General features: G+C 39.4%; 1 protein-coding gene and 1 pseudogene across 2 annotated transcripts; both read left to right on the top strand.

Moving 5' to 3' along the window:
* Window positions 1-9: 9 nt before the first annotated feature.
* On the top strand, window positions 10-20526 carry ST13 (ST13 Hsp70 interacting protein). The gene is made up of 12 exons (XM_081958140.1): window positions 10-277; window positions 3633-3690; window positions 7731-7800; window positions 7940-8010; window positions 8538-8604; window positions 8979-9063; window positions 13017-13127; window positions 13402-13504; window positions 15552-15668; window positions 17593-17644; window positions 18179-18303; window positions 19149-20526. Exons 1-12 carry the CDS (start codon window positions 168-170, stop codon window positions 19275-19277), a joined length of 1098 nt encoding a protein of 365 aa, XP_081814266.1. The 5' UTR covers window positions 10-167; the 3' UTR covers window positions 19278-20526.
* On the top strand, window positions 9119-13008 carry LOC309394679 (large ribosomal subunit protein eL31-like; annotated as a pseudogene). The gene has a single exon. The product of its transcript is annotated as a large ribosomal subunit protein eL31-like (transcript).
* Window positions 20527-22746: the final 2220 nt, after the last annotated feature.

The raw sequence follows: 22746 nt of genomic DNA, 5'->3' as shown, positions 1-22746 counted from the left end.
AGGTTGCCAGAGGGCGTGGGGGAGCCGTTGCGCTGTGCAGCGCTTGACGGACGGCAAGGCCTGTTTGAGGTGGGGGGAAGCAGGTTGGGAGTTCCGGCTGTTCCTCCGCGGAGAGAAGCTTGTATCGGTGGGAGCGGCGAGCGCGGCGTGGCACTGGAAGGCTGGCCATGGACCCGCAGAAGTTGACTGAGCTGCGGACCTTCGTGAAACTCTGCAAGCAGAATTCTGCCATCTTGCACTCCGAGGATCTGACCTTCTTCCGCGACTGGATAGAGAGGTAAGCATGGAGCTGCTCTACCGGGGGAGCCCGAGCGGAAAGCAGGTGGGGCTGCTACGGTGCTTATTCCCGCTTCTTTGACTGCTGCACCTTTGGTTCCCCTCCCCCCGCGCCCCGCCCCGTAGTTAAAGTTGTTGGAGCCGATCCTGAGATGGTGAATCTTTGGGGCTAAATTATTCTGATCTTCCTGTAAGGGTTAGGGTGAATTTTGTCCCTCGTGGGATGGCCTGTAGAACTTGGGAAACCAGGGCGGCTGGATTACAGAGAGTTACTCCTACTTGTTAAATACTTGTACATTTCAGAGGGTGAAGGATTTCATTGATCTGACGCTGTTAGAGGCCTTTAATTCGCCTCTGAAGCAAATCAGAGACGATTTGGGGAATGGAGCACTGAGCTTTTCGTGGCAAGGCCTAGTCGTTATCTTTGAAACCTGGCCTCTCCGGTTACTCAACTCACACACTCCCCCCCACAAAAAAAAATCTAGGAAGGTTTAAGATTCGCAAGGATCTTCTGTGTCATTTAACTTGCTCTGGTTTTAGAACTGAAATGGTTTGCCTGAGAAATACTTTATATGAAGGAAAGGATATTTTAAAAGCTTTCTATATCATATCTATATGCAAAATTATATCCGTCCTAGATGTGACTATCATGGTTAGTGTTCCAATATATTCACACATCAAACTCTGGTATCTTAAGTGACAAGTACATTTCTTCTTTGTCCTCCTCCCCCCCTTCTTAAATCCTTTCTCTGTGATGACAACTTTAAAGTTGCTTCACTTTAGAAGACTTGTTTTTTCTATGTGAAAAGAAAGTAGTTTTCTCAAATTATCTATTCCATAATAAGCAATAAAACCTTTATTAATCTAGTATAGTATTTAGCGGTCAAATGCTATACAGTTCTCAACTTATGATCAAAATTGAGCCCATAACCTCTGTCACTGAGTAAAGAGGTTGAGTTGTGTCCAATATTACAATCTTTTAAAGCCATGGTCATGAAACAAATCATGTGGTTAAGGGAGTCTGGCTTCCCCCATTCATTTTGCTTGTGAGAAATCTGCTAGGAAAGTTGCAAATGGCAATCCCAGATACCTTGGGACTCTGCAACCATGGACATGCCAGTGGCACCGGAATTTTGATTGCATGATCATGGGAATGCTGAGTGGGTCATAAGCCACTTTTTCAGTGCCATTTTAACTTTGGTCATTAAACAAATGGTTGTAAGCCAAAAGCTATTTATAATGCTTTGGGAGCTTCTTCACTTCTATAAAGGCTCTCTGCTTAAAACCCTTGCTGGTTTACCCATTTTACTTTCTGCAGCCACGTTTTCAAAAAGCCAATTTGTTCTTTGACAGTAACTAAAGGGTTAGAATAGCTCCTCTGTGAGGAAAGACTGTAGAATTCAGTGCTAGCATTTATGGTAATGACAATTTGCATAGTTTTAATAGAACACTGGATGAATTCATGGATCATGCTATTAGTGGGCATTAATACTGCCGGTTCTATATCGTAGGCTGTGTGGCTTATATACCAATTGCTGGAAGTCAATCATGACTTTCAGAGAATGCCATCACTTCAGTTTAGATTTATGAATTTTGCAAATACATCCCTTTCACTTCTGTACATCTAAAATGTTGGATTTACAGCCTGCTGCAGCAGGATTCTTATTTCTTAGTCTCATATGTAGCTTGAGAGCAGTCAGACTCTTCTTTATTCAGTCAATTACTAGCACATTTTCGTATTCTAGTAACAAACCTCATAAAGTAATGTTGGTTCTACAAAAAGAATGGAGCAGCAACTTTAATGGCCCCATGACATTTCAAAAACATTGATTTCAAAGTGGCATTGAACCGTGCTGTAGATGAGGCTTTCCGTTATATTTCTGACTGTAGCTAAAGTGATGAAGCTAGTTCAGCCTTTCCCATCTAGGGTCTTCTAGATTTGTTGGGTTTTAGTGGTGTAATCTCTAACCATCATGACTGGAGCAACTTTCAGGAAGATGCTGAACAGTAGAAAACATCTAGATCAGTGAAGATAGGTGGATCCAATCTGCACCCCTGGACATCTAGTAATATGGCCCTACAAGATAATAAAAATAAAATAGTTTGTTTACATAAATTAACTATATTATATATTTTATACGCAGCCCAAGGCAATTCGTCTTCACTCAATGCAAGCCAAAAGGTTGAGCAACCATGATTTAAGATTTTAGGGCAGATTGTGAGATAATTCTGAATTAGTTGATTATCAATTAGCCCTTTGTAGATTCCAGCTTCCAATGATCAGTCTTAAATGTGCCTCATTTAGCATATAAATGAGCATAAACGTGAATATATTTACAAATGTTTAGCTAAGAAAAATGAGCAAATCAAAGCTTTATACTACATATTTACAGTTGTAATCATTTCCCGAAAATTGCCTTGAAACAAAAGTTTCAAGACAATTGAAAAGTGTTACATTTGAATTGAACACCATTTTTAAATTGCAATATTTTTAAAGGGAAAGGAAAATAATGCAGTACAGCAAATCTTTTCATTTTAGAAAATATTCATAAGTGTAAACAGTGATTCTAGATCACAGGTGTCAAATTTGGCATTACGTTGCTGTCATGCGATGTATTGTGATGTTTCTCTCCTTAACACAGCTGGGGTGGGCATGCCTGCACATGACGCACCCGGTCTATGGGCCACCACTTTGACACCCTTGTTCTAGATGATGCAACATGGCATGTCATCATGAATTTAATAGGGCACAAGTACAATTTCACTCCATTTTTATGGGCATTTTGGGGGCAATCAGTTGGGGAAAGTGAAGGTTTTGGGGATAAATACAGAAACATTAAATATGTATTTGAGCATCAGCACCCTTTGCTCTAGAAAAGTACTTGGGTTTGATGTGCATTTTATTTTTCTTTAATAGTATTTCCCCCTATTATGTACTCTATAGTTCAGAATTAAACGCTTTTAAAGAGAATAACTTTCTGTGCTCATGATAATTATCCCTCTGTTATGAAAGCTAGGCTTAGAATAGGATCCTCTTAAACATCCCTAAATAGTTTTTTCCATATTTCTTAGATCAGAAGGCTGCAAATGGTAGTGTAATTTATTCTCCTTAAAGTGGGAAGATGTCTGTCTTAACAATTTAGTATTGTAATTTAAAGCATTCCTGAAAAATAATTTAGAAAACTAACTAGATCCAATATATCCAAAGCAAAAAAAAAATTCTGGCCTGCTAATTATTGAGCTCATAAACAGATCTTTACTACAAGATATTATGGATTCTATATATTGCTTTATATAACTTAAGCTAAAGTGTTATATTCATATTTAATGGTGTTTTTCTCTTTTTTATTATAAAGCATGGGAGGTACAATACCACCGGCTCCTTCCAAAACTTCAACAGAAACAACTGATGAGGTAAGAAAGAAGCTTGGCTACAATGTACAAAACTTCAAAAATGGGATATTGCCCCTTTTTATTATCTGCAAAGGAAGATGGTTTTTTTCACATGTTTCTACAGGTTTGATAGGTAACCTCACCTTATTTTCATTCCCCATGTCTTACCTTGAACTCTTGTAATTCAAATTTCCTATTACTCCAAATATGAGATATATAAAGAAATCTTTATATAAGGGTAATGGAAAGTTAAGTCTATCAAAGTTTATTACAGCCATAAGACTGGAGGTAAAATACAAACAAAACAGGTATACGTATATATCTCCACCCACCCGTTGGTCCGTCTGTCCATCTATCATAAAAAGATAACATTAAGGAAACTTAAAGAGACAGAAGCAGATCACAATATTTACAGAGAGTTCTTAGCAATTTCCCACATGCGGCATATTTATAATAACTAATACAACATCTAGTTCAGGGGTGTCAAAATCAATTTCATTGAGGGTCGCATCAGGGTTGTATTTAACCTGGGGGGGGGCTAGTGTGTGTGGCCAGCTCGATGTCACCTGTGGCGGTGGGCGCCTTTGGTGGCCCGAGCGCTCTGCCAGTGAAAACGGGCTCCCGCGCTCCTTTTTCAGCTGCAATGGCCTCCTGCAACCCTCTGCCAGTGAAAATGGAGCACGGGAGAGCCACATGCAGCCTTCCCAAGCTCCATTTTCACTGGTAGAGGCACAGCGGGCCAGTCCTTTGCTGTTTCCAGGGCAGTCCCACAAGCCAGATCTAAGCACCCCATGGAGCGGATCCGGGCCCCTGGCCTTGAGTTTGACACCCCTGCTCTAGATGTATTGACTACATTTCCCTTTTTTTTCTCTTAGATGTAACTTTACCCTGCAGAAAACATTATAAAAATTATCCTTTTTTCCCTGCAATCTTACTTTACCTTCAGAATTTGGTTTGGTTTATGAAACTCTGCTTCCTGTGATCCTACACCTTATTACTGTGTTTCCCCGAAAATACGGCATGTCCTGAAACTAAGGCCATGCCAGATTTTCGCGGTGGGCAAAAATATAAACCCTCCCCTGAAAATAAGCCCTAGTGAAGGGGTGGGTTTAGCCAGAACAGGGGGCAGCCCTTCCCTTCCCCGGTCACCTCAGGGCTTCTTGGCCCCTTAATCGGATCAGCTGGGCCGCTCCATTCACAAAACAGCTGATTCGCGGGTGCCGCTCAGGCCTCTGCCTCCAGCAAACGCCGGTTGCTTTTGCAGCCAATTGCGGCTGCAAAAGAAGCCGGAGGCCAAGCAACACAACCCAAATGCCTCATGCCCTCCTTGCCTAACGGTGACAGTCACAGCTCGCAATTCCATCCACGGAACAGGAAAAGAAGGCATGGAAATCAATACATCTGGGACATCGGAAGAAGCCATGTGAGGAGACGCTGCTGCCGAAGTGCAGGAAATCTCCCCCCTCCCCCCCTGCAGATTGTCCTTTCAAAGAGGAGTTTCACCAGGATGAAGGTGACACAAACGCTGCCTTCAGCCAAGTCTTCGTCCTGGTGAAACTCCTCTTTGAAAGGACGATCTGCATATTGGGGGGGGGGGGAGATTTCCTGCAATTCGGCAGCAGCGTCTCCTCGCAGGGCTTCTTCCGATGTCCCAAATGTATGGATTTTAATGCCTACAGGAGGTGGCTTCTCACCTATATTCACATTGAAGGCTCGAAATGGGGCGTTTTTGCAAATGGCTTGAAAATGGGGAGGGAGATATTCCTGCCTCTCCCCCTGTCCTGAAGGTCAGCACAGACTGAGAACAGGATAAGAGACGAAATCCTCCCTCCCCATTTTCAAGAGGTTTGAAAAACGCCCCATTCCAAGCCTTCACATTATCCAGGATTGCAGGATTGAAGGCATGCGGGAGGGAGGATTTTGTCTCTTATCCTGTTTTCAGTCTGTGACCTTCAGAACGGGGAGAGGCAGGAATATCCCCCTCCATATTTTCAAACAGTTTGCAAAAACGTTCCATTTCGAGACTTCAGCATATTGCAGGATTGAAGGCTTGGAATGAGGCATTTTGGCGAATGGCTTGAAAATGGGGAGGGGAGATTTTCCTTCCTCTTACCCTGTTCTGAAGCTCAGCACAGACTCTTAACAGGATAAGAGACAAAATCTCCCCCTCCCCTTTTCCTGGCAATCGTTCTTTCCTTGGGATCTCAGTGCAGACGCAAATCCCCCAAATGCTCTATCCGAAGCCTTCTTTGCGTCTGTGCAGAGCTCCCAAGGAAAGAATGGTGTGTATGTGTGTGTGAGAAAAAGATCCCTACCCTCCACCAAAAGCAGCCACATCCCTCCACTAACCTGCTTTCCTGCTCCATTCTCCACTGCCACGTGCAGGGCAAGAAAAGTAGTTTGTGGGACTACTTCCAACTTCGAGATTTTTTTTTTTTTTTGCGAGAACTTGGAAGGTATTTTCTGGAATTTTTTTACCATAGGGACACAGTCTACTTTTCTTGTCCTGCACATGGAGTGGAGGATGGAGCTGGAAAGCAAGTTAGTGAAGGGATGTGGCTGCCTTGGAGGGGGACTGTGTGTGTGTGTTCGTTCTGCCACGAAAAGCCCCCCCCCCCCACCCGCGAGGCCAGAGCAGCACAGTCAGCTGTTCGGCAGCCAGCAAGCAGGGCAGGCGAAGGCCAGGATGCAAGGAGAACTTGGGTCATTGTGGCCGCAGGCAAGCAGATGGTGGGACGGAGCGGGTGGGGCCAGTGGGCTTGCTGCCTCCTGCACCTGAAAAATAATAACCCCTCCCCCTTTAATAAGCCCAAGGCCATATTTCATGGGTCAAAAAAATATAAGACCCTGTCTTATTTTCAGGGAAACACGGTATACATCTTGATCCTTTACCTTTTCCATATTGGAAAAATAGGCAAATAATGCTGACCCATTTTGTGACTTTTATTTTTTTTTATGGTCACACATGACTGTATAAAATAGTATTATGGAAAAACCTTCGAGGTAAATACATTGCTGCTCAAGCAGATTCTTCTGTTACTGACAGAGGGTATTCCACATCAACACTTTGTTTCCTAGTTTGTTTTTTAATTTTCCCCCCTCTCTCCACTTCCTGTTAATCATATTTGTGTGCTTATGGAAAGTCATCTTCCCTGCAAAAATCATTGGAAGTAATAGTACCCGTCATTTTCTAGACTTATTAATTAATTGAATTATTTCACTCTCAGCCACTGGCAAAAGGGAGTGTCGAGCCGGAATTTGACATATGTATAGCCATTTTATTTAGCTCTCTATTATACTCATTTCTTCCTTTTTGCTTTCTCTCTACCATGTAAGGGTTTTTTTTGGGCTCGCCACATTCTTGAGGTGGGGGGAAGGAGTGAATAGATAGTGAGGATTGTTTTGGCTAGGTGACCACCTTTCCCATTGGAACAGAGGCTGCTTCTGCTGAGAACGGAGGGTGAAGTTTGAAGACACCGGGCAATGCATTTAAGTGTTTATTGGAGAATGTGACCTTTGAGAGATGTTTCTAACAAAATATTATGTGGTGTAATTCCAGTTTGTGTCAGATCTGGAATTACAGCAGACTTTGCTAATTTGATTTTATTTTACCTAAATGAAATAAATTTGTTTTCAAAGATGAACTTTGCGCATTTCTTTTTTGAATGAGTTTCATCACTTGGAAACCTGACAAGGAGATTCTGAGAGAGAAGCCTCCAGTGAATTGTTCTTCCATTAACTAATTTAAATATATTATTGGTCAGAGGTACTTTTCAATGCTCCCTCATTCTGTGTTTATATATATTTCAAAATCTCCACAGATTTTAAATTAATTGGATTTTAGGTTGGGTGTTTTTTTCATTATCCTGTGCCAAGCAGATGTTTTATAACTTTATATCATAGTTTGGATGAGTTCACCTATGGTTATTTTAAAATCTCCCACAAAGAATGTCACCGCATCAATGGTTATCAAATTTATTCTCTGATTATTTTATATTTAAATAGACACAGCATTCTATGAGAAGAAGAGGGTGTTACTAATTAGTGACTTTTTTTTTTAGCCAAAAGCAGAAGAAAAGGTTGAAGAACCACCAAAACCCTCTGAGCCTGAAAGTGAAGAAAGTGATTTAGGTTAGTGACCAGTATTGCAGTCTCTTTGATGTCATTCGTTTTTTTTAAATTCTGAATTCAACTAAGTTGAATTCTTCTTATTTGAAATATATGTTTGTAATTTCTTTCTTTTTTTTTCTTTTTTCTTTTTGGTTTGCAGAAATGGATAATGAAGGAGTGATTGAACCTGACAACGATGAACCTCAGGCAATGGGAGATGAAAATGTTGAGGTAATAGTGCTTGGAACTCTGAATCTATGTGCCACACTTAATCAATAAAGCAGTTAGTGTAAACATGCCTGTGTGCAACTGTTAGTTCCTTCTTGTTATTGGTTCAGTTAGCAATGAACCTTTTAATGGTTTTTTTAGGTAGGTAGGTAAGTAGGTAGGCAGGCAGGCAGGCAGACAGACAGACAGACAGACGACAGACAGATAGGTAGGTTTGCTATTGACAGGAGGAAGAATATGTCTAACCAGAAATAACCAAAAGATATAACCATGATATTTTTTATTTGAAGTAATGCTATCTGGTCAGTTTTGGGCAGCAATATCTTTTATCCTATGTTCAGATGACATGTTTAACTGTAAAATCATTTGCAGTTGGTTTGCAGCCCAAAAACAGACACTTGTGCAGTAATCAGCTCTTGATTAAATGTAATATGTGAATACTCCATCTGATTTTAAATCCAGATAACTGTTTCCTGAAAGTATGACAACTTTGATCTGCATTCTAGTTTCTTTGCCTTTGTTTTCTTTAGGTTACAGAAGAAATGATGGACCAGGCCAACGAAAAGAAAATGGAAGCTATAAATGCATTAAGTGAAGGTCAGTTTTATATATACTACATTAACTTTTTATCGTTTTTACTAGATTCACCCAGTTACTGCTTGGGTTACAACTTCTCATTTGACAATTGTTCAGTTACAGTGATACTGGATGATACTTAAGACTGATCCTTAACGTTCTGGCTGGTACTTATGACAGTTGCAGCATCTTGCAGCCATGTGATTACAATTTGTGACTTCTACCAGCTTCCCACAAGATATTAGTGATAAAACCACCAAGAAAGGTCACCACTTGAGTCTCTGTTTTTCTAAGTCATTTTTATACATCATGTCCAATCAGTTCTCTTCTTTCCACATTTCTAGGGCCTCCACATTTAAAATGGAATTTTTTTCACTAACATTTTATATTTTCAGGTGAACTTGCGAAAGCCATTGATCTGTTCACAGAAGCCATCAAATTGAATCCTCATTTGGCTATCCTGTATGCCAAAAGAGCCAGGTGAGACTTTACATTTGAGTATTTCTGCTATAAAAGATAGCCAATATAAAGATAGCATAATCTGGACTGTGTTTAATGGGGGACACATGCTTGACCTGATTTTCGTCTCTGGACCGTGGATGAATGATCTAGATTTAGGGGTTATTTCTATCCAACCCTTGTCATGGTCAGATCATTTCCTCCTTAGGCTTGACTTCCATACTGCCACCCCTCGCCGCAGGGAGGCGGAACCGATTGGATGGTTCTGCCCCAGGCGCCTGATGGACCCTGAAAGGTTCCTGATGGAACTTGGGACTTCTCCTGAATCCCTTGCTCAGAGTTCGACCGAAGCCCTAGGGGAAGCGTGGGATAGGGCGGCCACTGGGTGGCCTTGGCCCGCGTTGTGCCTTTGCGGCCTCTGACCCAATGCCGATCCCGGGTAGCTCCCTGGTTTACTGAGGAGCTCCGGGAGATGAAACGCCGGAAAAGATGCCTAGAGAGTGATTGGAGGGCCAGCCGGTCCGAATCCGACCAAACACTAGTAAGAATTCATATTAAATCCTACTTAGTGGTGATAAAAGCGGCAAAACGGCAACATTTCCCCCCTCTTATCACATCTGCAGATAATTGCCCAGCCGCCCTGTTTAGGGTGACCCGCTCCTTACTTAATCAAGGAACTGGGGAAGACTCCTTGCAGGGTAGGGCTGAGGAATTTGTTCAGTATCTGCAGGATAAAATCGCACAGATTCGGACAGGCTTGGACTCTGACAGGGTAGATTCGGGCGAGCCGATGGGGATGAATCTTGTGGAAACTATCTGGGATGAGTTTGACCCTGTGACTCCTGAGGGCATGGACAGGATTATGGGGAGACTCAGTGCTGCCACTTGTGTGCTGGACCCGTGTCCCTCTTGGTTAGTTTCGGCTTCCCGGGAGGTGACATGAGGCTGGCTCCAGGCGATTACCAACGCTTCATTGAGAGAGGGGTTCTTTCCCACCGCCTTGAAGGAGGCGGTGGTGAGGCCCCTCCTTAAGAAGCCTTCCCTGGACCCAGCCTGTTTAGCCAACTATCGTCCGGTCTCCAACCTTCGCTTTGTAGCGAAGGTTGTTGAGAGCATGGTAGCACGTCAGCTTCCTCAGTACCTGCACGAAGCTGCCTATCTGGATCCGTTTCAATCGGGTTTCAGGCCCAGATACAGCACGGAGACTGCATTGGTCGCGTTGGTTGATGATCTCTGGCGGGCCCGGAACAGGGGTTGTTCCTCTGTCCTGGTCCTATTAGACCTCTCGGCGGCTTTCGATACCATCGACCATGGTATCCTACTGCGATGACTCGGGGGGTTGGGAGTGGGGGGCACCGTTATGGTGGTTCTCCTACCTGTCGGATTGATCACAGTTCGTGTTGACTGGAGGGCAGAGATCGATCCCGAGGCGCCTCACTTGGGTGCCCCAGGGGTCGGTTCTCTCACCCCTCCTGTTCAACATATACATGAAACCGCTGGGCGAGATCATCCGTGGTTTTGGGGTACGGTATCATCAATACACTGATGATACCCAACTTTTCATCTCTACCCCAAACCACCCAAACTATGCCCTCAACGTGATGTTCCGATGCCTGGAGGCTGTGCGGATCTGGATGGGGACAAACAGGCTCAAGCTCAATCCCTCCAAGACTGAGTGGCTGTGGCTCCCGTCATCCCGATTTGTGCATCTTGTACCATCTTTGATGATAGGGGGAGACATTTTAGCCCCCTCAGAGAGGGCCCACAATCTGGGAGTCCTCCTGGATACGCGACTTAGTTTAGAAGAACACCTAACGGCCGTGACCAGGAGGGCCTTTTACCAGGTTCGCCTGTTATGCTAGTTGCGCCCCTTCCTGGATCGGGATGCCCTGTGCACAGTCACTCACGCCCTCGTCCTTTCTCGCCTGGACTACTGTAACGTTCTCTAAATGGGGCTGCCCTTGAAGAGCACCTGGAGGCTTCAGCTGGTCCAGAATGCGGCCCCTCGCGTTTTCGTGGGGGCATCTAGGTGCTCCCATATTACACCCCTTTTACGTGGCCTGCACTGGTTGTTGGTTGTTTTCTGGGTACGATTCAAGGTGTTAATTATGATCTTTAAAGCGCTCCATGGCTTAGGCCCAGGGTACTTGTGAGACCACCTATTGCCACTGGTAGCCTCCCACCGTCCAGTACGATCCCACAGAGTTGGTGGTCTCAGGGTGCCATCTGCCATGAAGTGTTGGCTGGTGACCCCCAGGGGGAAAGCCTTCTCTGTGGGAGCGTCTTCCCTTTGGAATGAGCTGCCCCCGGAGCTTCGCATAATTCCCGACCTCCGGTCCTTCCAGCGCGCCCTAAAAAGTTGGCTTTTCCAGCAAGCCGGCCTGGACTGAATAAAATAAATTATTAATTTTAATTGTTAATTTTAATTTAATTTCTAAATCTTATTGTAAATGTCTATTGAGTTTTTTGGATATTCTATTTAATCTTTCTTTTAACTTTTGTAATATGTGTTTTTATGTTGTATGCCGCCCTGAGTGCTTTGGGAGAAGGGCGGCATATAAGTCCAATAAACCTATAACCTTTATGAATTATTGTATAAACTTTTAAAAGTTTCTTACTGAATAAATGATTTAAAAACTCTTGTTATACTGACATTCTGAAATAACAAGAGGATATTTTTACAGTTCTTACAATCATTTTTGGCATTTTTAGCAATATGAAAGCTTTCTGCTAATCTTCTGTTTTTCTCTTGATAGCCATATCCAAGTTTGTGTTTTATCTTGGTTACCACTTTTTCTGTTCTTTAATACTGGTGCATTTGTATACCTTGATTTGAAGACTGGAACTGTAGCTACGCTATAATAGCAAAACTTTACAATACTGATTGTGCTTTATCTACCCTCTTTTTTATATCCTGGTGAATGAGGAAAGAGCCAGCCAAAATCTTCTCCAAACTATCTTGTTTGTCAGGACTTAAGGAACATTTTGCTATCTTTGCTTCTTGCCTATTTCCTCTATAACCCTTTACAATAACTGCTTATGATTTCTAATCACAGCGGCTATATAATATCTCCAGTTTGGGAGCCTGTATACCTCCAAGTAATGGTTATTATTATATGGAGATACAATAGCATTCAGGGCTTACTAAAAATGGGAATGAACCACATATGGCATATTTTTGTGGCAGCTTATGTTAAAACTAAACATAATGATTAATGCCATTAAAAACACCTACTGTTAGTGATCCTGGAATCAGAAAATTTTAATGAACATTAAACAAGAATTATAGAGATAATTCCTGTGGCTCTTCCTTTCCGAGCTTGTCCTAAGCAAGATGTCTCCTGCAAAGAAAGGTGGTGAAAAGAAGAAAGGCTAATCAGCCATCAATGAGGTGGTTACTCGTGTATATACTATAAATATTCACAAAAGGATCCATGGTGTGGGCTTCAAGAAACGGGTTCCTCGTGCTCTTAAGGAGATTCAAACATTTGCCATGAAGGAAATGGGTACTCCTGATGTACGCATTGATATCCGTTTGAACAAGGCTGTCTGGATGAAAGGAATAAGGAATGTTCTTTATCGTATCCGAGTACGCTTATCCCGAAAGCGCAATGAAGATGAAGAGTCACCAAATAAATTGTATACACTGGTTACAAATGTGCCAGTCACCACCTTCAAAGATCTACAGACAGTTAATGTAGATGAAAACTAAGCTTTTATTACAATAAAAATACTAAATTGGTATTAAAAAATAAACAAGAATTATATAATGGTACTCTACAAGAACATTTGATAATTCAGATATATTTAAATAGAGTAAATGCAAAATGTATTGAAAGTGCTTATAATTTTGTGGTATGATAAGTGTATTGAGCTGAATAGTATTTTAACTCAATTGCTAAAAGTACTAGGCTGCAAAGCATATGATATTCTATTTATTTTTAGTTAAGAATGTATACTTTTCATGTTGACAGTGTTTTTGTGAAAATGCAGAAGCCAAATGCTGCCATTAGGGATTGTGATAGAGCCATTCAGATAAATCCCGATTCGGCACAAACCTACAAATGGCGAGGAAAAGCTCACAGGTAAAAAAGCACCTTCCTATCTTCTTTATATCTTAATCATCTTACTGAAGAAACTAAAAACTTTCTAGGTTAAACAGAAAGCTTTTAAGATGTGTTGCTTTTACAACATGTTATACAGTAACTTTTAATTTTATTCAATTTTTAAAAATGCAGAACTTGAAACTAAAGGACATTTAGACATTATTAAAAGCTTTCTTATTTATACCCATGACGTAACATTGTTTTTAACATTGTGTCAAATGATGCTGACTGTAATTAATAATTTTATTGCCAGGCTGCTGGGTCATTGGGAAGAGGCTGCACACGATCTAGCTTTAGCCTGTAAACTGGATTATGATGAAGAAGCTAGTGCCATGCTTAAGGAAGTACAGCCACGTGTAAGTAATGAATGAAAATGTGGACGACTTCTTGCTTAGCTCATGATTTCACTTATATTTTATGGAACTTGTGCTAAAACTCTATCCTCTATCCTTTGATTTGATTTTTTTTAAAACTCCAGTTTTGTAAGGATATTGTGGTTCTGTAATTCTAACAATTGTTGCCATAAAGTACTGTAATTCATAGTCTGCAAGCTTGCCACTAACTTATTGTAAGGCTTTTAAAAAAAACTTAACACTTGAAGATTAAATCATTTTTCTCCCTATTACCAGGGAACAAGATGTAGATAAGTAAAGTATGAATTGGTTCTGAAAGCTGCACATTGTGTGCAATAAAATGTTGCTTGAATGTTTTGCTGATCTGCCACAAGGGAGTACTATGAATAACATAATTCAAAAAATTACTGTCCTCTTTTTAGTTACATAATAAGCTGGATGATTACATGCTAGCTTTAACAACAGTTGTGTTGCTACTTCTGGTCTAACATTAAAAGCTTTAGCATTTGACTAGTACTGATCTCTATTTTAATATTATACAAAAGAAATGTTCAGTAATTTCTATATACAATAAGAATGCATATAGTTGAATTATTTCTGTAACATTGAATTGATCTCATTTGTTTTTGTGTATATCACAATGCTTTCTCCTGTGTCAGCTCGTCCCAGGATATGTGGACCAAGTAATCCTGAACCATTTATGTTTCTGCCTATTGAAAATGATTACGGAATGGAATATAACTTTCTGTAGCTTTATCTTACGTGGTTCTTATAAGCCAAAGAGGAAAAAAAACTTATGGAAGTGAGAAATCCCAGTGCAGCATTACTGACTTCATAGTTTTTGCTTTCTTGCTTTTCCTATTAAGAAAAGAACAGTACCAAGGAAATTTTCTGTTCTTGCTATCTGTTGTCATTAGGATTGCTTGAGATATATCCCCTTTCCCTTATATCTCTGAACCTAAATTATCAATTTCCGAGACACAAGTAAAACTAGGCTGGGCATTATAGATAATGCAACAAAATTGGTTGAGGAACATCTACAAAATGAAATACTATGAAAAAAAAATTATATACTGACAATTTCTTCAGACAGATGTACCATTTTTGCTAAGTATATTTTGCACTAGAAACTGATAATTGAAACCATAATTCCAGTGATTTACTTTGAGGCATCTACTCTATAATGTTTCAGTGTGATTTTTACAGGATTAATACAAATGTGAAATCTGTATTTTAAGGTCTGGCTGGAACTTTAGAAGCAATTTTTCTGAATACTTTTATGTAGCAATTATAGCATAATTCCTTGAGGGAGAGAGATGTTCATATTGGCCTCTATAATTATAATCTTAAGGCTGTAATTCTTGTCATGTTGTGAATTGTCAGCAGATACTCAAAATAGGTGGATATTGGATTATGCCCTGCTTTGTGTTTTGAAAAAACAAAATTGAAATTATTCAAATAAGAATGATTGCCTGATATGTGGCTGTTCGCTTCATCATACACTGGTTAAACTAGTTCGGTTTAAGTTTGTAAGCTTGTAATATTTTATATCAGTTTTATATATTTAATACCATACGTTTCTTGAATTAAATAAAAAGTTTCTCTTCACCGAATTTTTGTTTTAATTGTCATAGATCTCAAGGCATTGATGGTTCTAATGCTTTGCTACTTGTTGTGTATGAAAGAAAGTTAATAGAATCCCAGAAGTTTTTGCTTTTGAAGTGTTTTACTGTGTTCGTTCTGCAAATAACTTACAGATTATTTCTCATTAATTCTTTTTATTTAATTCTTAAGCAGAGTTCAGCTTTATTTTTCTACTGAAATTGATTTTCATCTAAAAGACTGTAGTGTATTGCAAAACGTATACAATTCTGTGGGATATTTTGGAGCTGTAACAATGTTGAAGGGAAGGATTAGTGTTGATTATAGCCTTACAATTCTTGAGAGAATTAACATGCAAGCTAAAAATAGTTGTTGTAGAATGCTAGAATTATATCGTATAAATGATACTATACATGCAACAAATAATTTTATTCATCTTGTACCTCAGGCTCAGAAGATTGCAGAACACAGAAGAAAATATGAACGAAAGCGTGAAGAAAAAGAAATTAGAGAAAGAATGGAAAGAGTAAAAAAAGCCCGAGAGGAACATGAGAGAGCACAAAGGGTAAGAGCTTGAAAAACATAGTTTAGCCCTTAGAACAGTGTTTCTCAAACTTGGCGACTTTAAGTCCTGTGGACTTCAACTCCCAGAATTCCCCAGCCAGCTATGCTGGCTGGGGGATTCTGGGAGTTGAAGTCCACAGGACTTAAAGTCGCCAAGTTTGAGAAACACTGCCTTAGAAGGAAAGACTAGAGATGTCAAACAAGAGTTCATACTCTGCTACATCTTCTATCTAGGAACTTGGTAATTTATACAGTCTTCCAAGAGACCCTCACCTGGCATCTTCTCCTTAATCCTGATGTATGAGAGGGCTGTGCTGTTTTTTCTGATAATTAATAGGTGAAATTCAGCGGAGGAAAATGAAAAAGGTTCTATAATATATTCTTATGGTCTTATAGTATACAGCTATGTGATTAGGGATGTCAGCTCACTCTCCATCCATTTGGGAAATAGATGTAAACAAGAGCAAACTTTATTTTTAAAAAAATAGAAAAATAGTTTTTATATAAAAATATTTGGTATTCAAGACAGACCACAGAATGCTGCTATTCTTCTATAATTAGCGACCTCAGAAAAAAGAGTTTTTAGATTATATCTAGAGAAAAAAAATAATTCTTGGATACAGCCTGAGGTTGGAATAAAAAAAGTCTGAGCAACGTTTCCTGCTTTATAAACACAAGAAACAATAACATTTAACTAGTGTCTTACAGACTAATAAAAATCAAAAATTCTAATGCAGTTCATGGCTAGATAGTTTGTATTTAAAGAATATGTAGGGAAACAGATAACTGAAGCAATAATGCTCTGTTTGCTTGCATATACTGTACTTTCACAAATCCTTATAGAGTCCTCCAGAAATTCAGGAGACCTGTGCAGTGCATCTCATTTCTTAACTGTGGTACCCAGTTGTTCTTGCTCCATAATGACCTCCTGTTTTCTGCATGACAACAAATAAAGTTTTTCTTTGCCCGTAGAGTGGTATGGATTAATGATATCTGCAACCTTCTGAAAAATGCATACAGATAGTCCTCAGCTTATGGCTGTAATTGAGCCTGGAATTGAAGTCATAAGTCATTGTGGTTAGATATAACCACAATGACTTATGACTGCAATTCCAGGCTAGACCTGATGTGACTAGACCTGATTTGTCAACGTTTTTTGCAGTGGTCATTAAGTAAATGCTACATTTGTTAAATGAATACATTTTCCCAATGTGTATATTTTGCCGGAAGCCAGAAGTAACACCAAATACCAGCAAAAAACATTGCAAATCACTGTTCTTTGACTGCAGGATATTGCAAATGGCCATAAAGGTGAGCCAATTGCTAAGCACACAAAATGTAATCATCTGATTGTGAGGGATGCAGCTATTGTAACTTTAAAAATGAATTGTAAGTAGCTCTCAGGATGTTCATCATAACTTTGAACACTTGTTAAGCAACCAGTCATAAGTTGAATACTATCTGTATTTACGTCTGAGCTGGCAGATTGTGCCAGCTACAGGAATAACATACTAGGAAAACTTAATTTCATATTTTAAAAGTCTCTGTTTCCCCAAACATCATCATAATGGCTTCTTACCCAACAGTAGTCAGATTTCCACTTCACACAATATTACAAGGTTGTTTGTTTAGTTGTAAATTAATCTAATGAGGAAACTCGACCACATTTTACTCTTTCTGAGGCTGTTCATTAAATGACCGCTTGTAAGTCAAAGACTACCTGTAAAACAGTTTACCATTTAACATATGCTGGTTTGTTTGAATGTGGACAAACGGAAAACAGATTTATTTCCAGTGAGCTCCAGAACCACTCCTGAATGGCTAGGTTGACATAAGTTTGAAAGAAAAATAGGAGGTTCCATCTCTGAAATAGTGGATTTTGCATATTCTTATTGGAGACCAAGTAAATAGTTTTATTTTTGCAGGAGGAAGAGGCTCGCCGGCAGACAGGAGGACCTCAGTTTGGTGATTTCCCAGGTGTGTATTCATCTCAAAGCATTTATAGAAGAAACTTGAGCTTCATATGAATTGGGAGCATAATAGTTTGCTTTACTTCTAGGGGGGAAAAGAAAATCTATGTTTTGTACTTGGATTCATCAAACAAATACGAAAGTGCTGTATTTCTGATGTTTGAATATAAAATATTCTAATACTACTAGCAATTATCCAAGGCTGTGATATTAAACAGTGCAACATGAATTTTAGCACACAAAACATAGGAAAATAGACGCTACTTTATTTCAGTCATTGACCAATAAAAATACAATCAATAAAAAGAATAACACAGTACTATTCGCTAACAAGAACTCCTATAGCAATCATAACGTAGCAAAATTTTGCTGCTTTTAGAGAAATACAATTTATCTTAAATTATTTAACAGCTATTCAAGTGCTCTGGAAATGTAAATAAAACAGGTATAATTAATTCATGGATTATTATATGATAAAGATGTGACAAAGATATAGTCCCCTGTAATAATTTTTCTATAATGATATTCCTTACATTTTCAGGTGGTTTTCCTGGAGGCATGCCTGGAATGGGAGGTATGCCTGGAATGGGAGGCATGCCTGGAATGGGAAGCATGCCTGGTCTTAATGAAATTCTTAGTGACCCTGAAGTTCTTGCAGGCATGCAGGTGAGGAACAATGGAGAAAGGAATGATGCTGCAACATAAGAATTCTGATTGTTTTTTAAGAACTGCTGCCCCAATCATTCTAGATCAGTGATGGCGAACCTTTTTTGGCTCGTGTGCAACAAGTGGGGGGAGCGCAGGGGGGTTGTGTGCAGGCGTGCCGCACCCATAATGCAATGCGCAACCCCCCCCAAGTGCGCATGTGCGCACTACAGGCGTGACCCCCCCTCCATTTTTATATACTTTTTTCGCCCTCCCCATGCTCCAGAGGCTTTATAGGAGCCTGGGGAGGGCGAAAAGAGCCTCGCCCCCCCCCCCCCCCCCCGAGGCTTTATAGGAGCCTGGGGAGGGCGAAAAGAGCCTCGCCCGCCGCCGCCCCCCCCCCCCCCCCCGAGGCCCTCCGGAGGCTTCAGGGACCGTCCAGAGGCTTCACTTCCAGTTTGCTCGGAGGGTTGTTTTAAGCGTTCCGAAGGCTTCAGGGAGGCTCTTTTTGCCCTCCCCAGGCTCCTATAAAGCCTCTGGAGCCTGGGGAGGGCGAAAAATGACTTTTAAAAAGGCTGAACTCAGCTGGCCAGCATGCGCATGCGCGCTGCCCAGCTGACAGGGCAGCGCCTCGCGTGCCCTGACAAATGGCTCCGCGTGCCATAGGTTCGCCATCACTGCTCTAGATTCTTGCACTACTGTAGTTTCTTGTACTGATTTTTGCTTTGCAGGTCATATACCTATTAATTTTACTGTACTTTTTCTACTTTATACTATACTTTATAATGGATTGCAGCATAAACTGTACATAAAAACTCACATCATACTATCCTAGTGATACATTTCAATCCTTCCTTATTTTACAGGATCCAGAAGTAATGGCAGCTTTCCAAGATGTTGCCCAGAATCCAGCAAATATGTCAAAATATCAGAATAACCCTAAAGTCATGAATCTCATTGGAAAACTTTCATCCAAATTTGGAAGTCAACCATAAAATTTCTTTTCATTGCAAGACATGGCAGAAGTATTGATCACATATTATATCTCGCAATAACACAAGCCATTGTACTGCTAATTCTCAAATGAGAACTACGGTGCTCTGGATAGAATCCATTTTCCTCTTTGTTTCAAAAATGAATATTAGTTCACAACAAGGTTCACATAAAACCACCCCACCTTTCTCCCATGCCTTTAATTTTCTTACTGAAAACAGTTTGTTTTTAAATTGTATAACTGTTATTTCTTAGTAGATCCAAAAATATAGAGTGGTTGGGGATGACATTTGGAGTGGAGGAATGATGGTTCTGTTTATGATTGATTGGGATAATTGGACTGTTTAATTTTTAACACAAATGAGGCTCACTGTTTTTATTTTAATTGGAAGAATTCCTTTTCAATTCTTAAAATAACACAAGAATTACTTAAACTGTTGAAATCTACTCTTCTTGGATCATATCCTTGCACTGGAAAGAAGCATCCTTAAATGTTGCATGCTTTGGCTTTAACTATATTGGTACAAATGATACTGAGGCTGGAAACTCTACAATCAGTGTTGAGCAGATTAACACGCTACTCATCTGTGTCACAGTGAGCAAATGTTTTATCAACACCAGTAAGCTGATTACTTGAATGATTGGGAGCCCTTTAGTTATTTGTACTGATTTTGCTATTGAATATGACTAATTTCTTAGTTTGAGGGAGGGAAGCAAAGTGATTCCCATTACCATGTAATATTCATTATACAATTCAGAATATAGGTTAAATATAACTGATAAATGGTAATGACCTAGACAGTACATTAGAAAGGTATATACACAATCTATCTCTAATGTCATGTCATATGAATACATATGGGGCAAAAGGAAAAATAAAAACTACTTATTGAAATCCTTGCTATGAAATATTTACTGATGGCTAACACAAATCTTGTTTTGGTCTCTGCCTTTTTAATTACCTGCTCAGTGTTGGAGGGCTTGTTATAATTAGGTTTTGGGTTTTTTTTAGGGCTTTTGAATGTTTCCAGTTCTGTGCTCTTGTAATTTTGTCTGAATCCGCAAGTGATGTATGTTTTCTGTTTTTAATTAAACCTCAACTGGTTCAGAAATTCAATATATTCTTAAAATAAAATCCATATAGTAATTATCTTGTCAAATTAAAGGAAATATGACTTCATTTTTGCTTAAGAAATAGTTATGAGAGTACTTCTAGTTGCCTTTAAAATAATAAAGACTGGTTTTGAAGAATCTTGGTTTATCTGTCAACATTTAATTAATGAGAGGTAATATTCACAATCTCCTCTGTATTCTATGGATCAGGAGAAATCTTCCTTTTGATTAAGGAAAATGTAATTGGATTGTTGAATGAATATAGGCAGTCTTTGACATATGACCTGCAATTATGATCAGAATTTTGGTCATAGATCGTTACAATCATAAGTCAAGGCGCCACATTACTGGGTCTGATTTTTAGACTGTTTTTCATAGTGGTCATTAAATGAATTAAGTCCAAATCCACTCTCCTGAATGGTTTTTTTTGCCCAAAATTGGCAAAAACATTGCAAATCACGGTCATGAGACCATGGGATACTAACTAGTCGTAATGTGGTTAAGGAGGCATAGTTTACCAATTAATGAAGGCCACAAGTGCTTGACGAGCCATAAAGCACCTTTTATAATGCTATCATAACTGAATGGTTATTAAATGGCTGGTTGTAAGTTGATGATTACTTGCATATTGTAGCTACATACAAGATATACATTATTTTCTAAATAATATTTTTAGGATATTTCAGTTCTCTGTTTTCAAGGTGAGTTGGTGATTCATAATAATTAGAGCAATAGCAACAGTATTGATAAATGCTCAGATGTAATTTGGAGCTTAATTACAGGATAAGAATCTAATTCTTTATCCTTTTTCCTAGTTAAATGAAAATAAAGTTATTTTTAATACATTAAGTGCAAAAGTTTTTTTAACTTGCAAAAATATGAATATTTTATTTACCTCATCATTTTAATAAAAAGTACAGGTAGATCTTGACTTACAACTGCAATTAAACCAAAATTTCTGTTGCTAAAGCAAGGCACTTGTGAGTCTTGCCCCATTTTATGACCTTTTTGCCATGTTTGTTAAGCGAATCACTACAATTAAGTGAATAATGTGGTCATTCAGCAAATCTAGCTTTCTTTCATTGACTGCTTGTCAGAAGCTCAAAAGATTGCAGATGACAGTCTCAGGATCCTGGGACACTGTAACCATTGTAAATACATGCCAGTTGCCAAGCATCCAAGGTTTGATTATGTTCACTATGGAGATCCTATAACTATCATAGTGTGGGAATTGGTCATGTCACTTTTTTCAGGGCTATTGTAACTTAGGTCATTAAATGAATGGTAAGTCAAGAACTACCTGTATAAGAAATAGATGTAACTTGCTTAACATTAGTAAGTCTTACCTGCTATTGTTTGTGAAAATTCCACTGTTGCAGCCTTGGCTTGTTCTTATATTAAAAGCAGGTAAATCCTGAAAAACTGGTTTGAGTCTAAGGCAACCCAAAAACGTATGTGTTAAGAGACTTAAACTGTTTTACAAAATCTACCCCAGATCTTATATTTGTACACAGACTGTGAAATATATTTAAGCACGCAAACACTATCATAAAATTATACAAATCCTCCACAACAACAAAAAAATGTAGTTACTAAAGTTATATTAAAGACAATAGGAAATTATAGGATTTTATAAATTACTAATTATTAAAATGAATGAGCATATCGAGTGTGTACCTAGTATGGATGAATAAAACAGTCTGGCTATCTTGCTTGCCCCTATTATTAGTTCAGCATTTTTTCACTATGGACTGATGGTGTAACACCTGGTTTCTGTAGTTCTGCAATTCTTTCCCTTCTGGAAATCCATTCTGGATTTTCATTGGATTTCCAGGGAGTGGGTGGGAATTGCAGACTACAGGAACCAGGAGCACTACTTAGGTGACCCTGAGGACTCAAATGAACTTCCAAGTACTTCAATGACCCTCTGAAGGATACAAATTATCAGCTGTCTGCAAGGAATATAAATCTTTCCATTCCCCTCTATCATATTAGAGCTGAAGAAGCTGCTTGGATGAGAAGCGAAATGTCCTCAAAAGAAAAACAAAATCCAGTTGCCTCCTGAAAAAAAAAGCATATTTGGGATATAGATGCATCAGCTTGCTGTATACATACAGTTGAATTTAATTGATGCAGTTGGATCAAAAGTGAAAACATTTTTGCTGAGCCAACGGACATTTTAGAAGTGATTAAGCTCTGGACCACTTTCTGGTCCTTCACTGCTGAGCCAAGGAATATGCTTCCTAGCCCAGACTTTATATGTTCACAGTCCTCATTGATTCCAACTGTGTGATAAATGACCGACAATATACAAAAAGTGACTTCTCTTTATTGTAAAACTCAAAATTTCAAAAAAAA

Source organism: Natrix helvetica, assembly GCF_964273705.1.
Source record: "Natrix helvetica genome assembly, chromosome: 6".
Taxonomy (NCBI): Eukaryota; Metazoa; Chordata; class Lepidosauria; order Squamata; family Natricidae; genus Natrix; species Natrix helvetica.
This window is presented reverse-complemented; position numbering and strand designations above follow the sequence as displayed.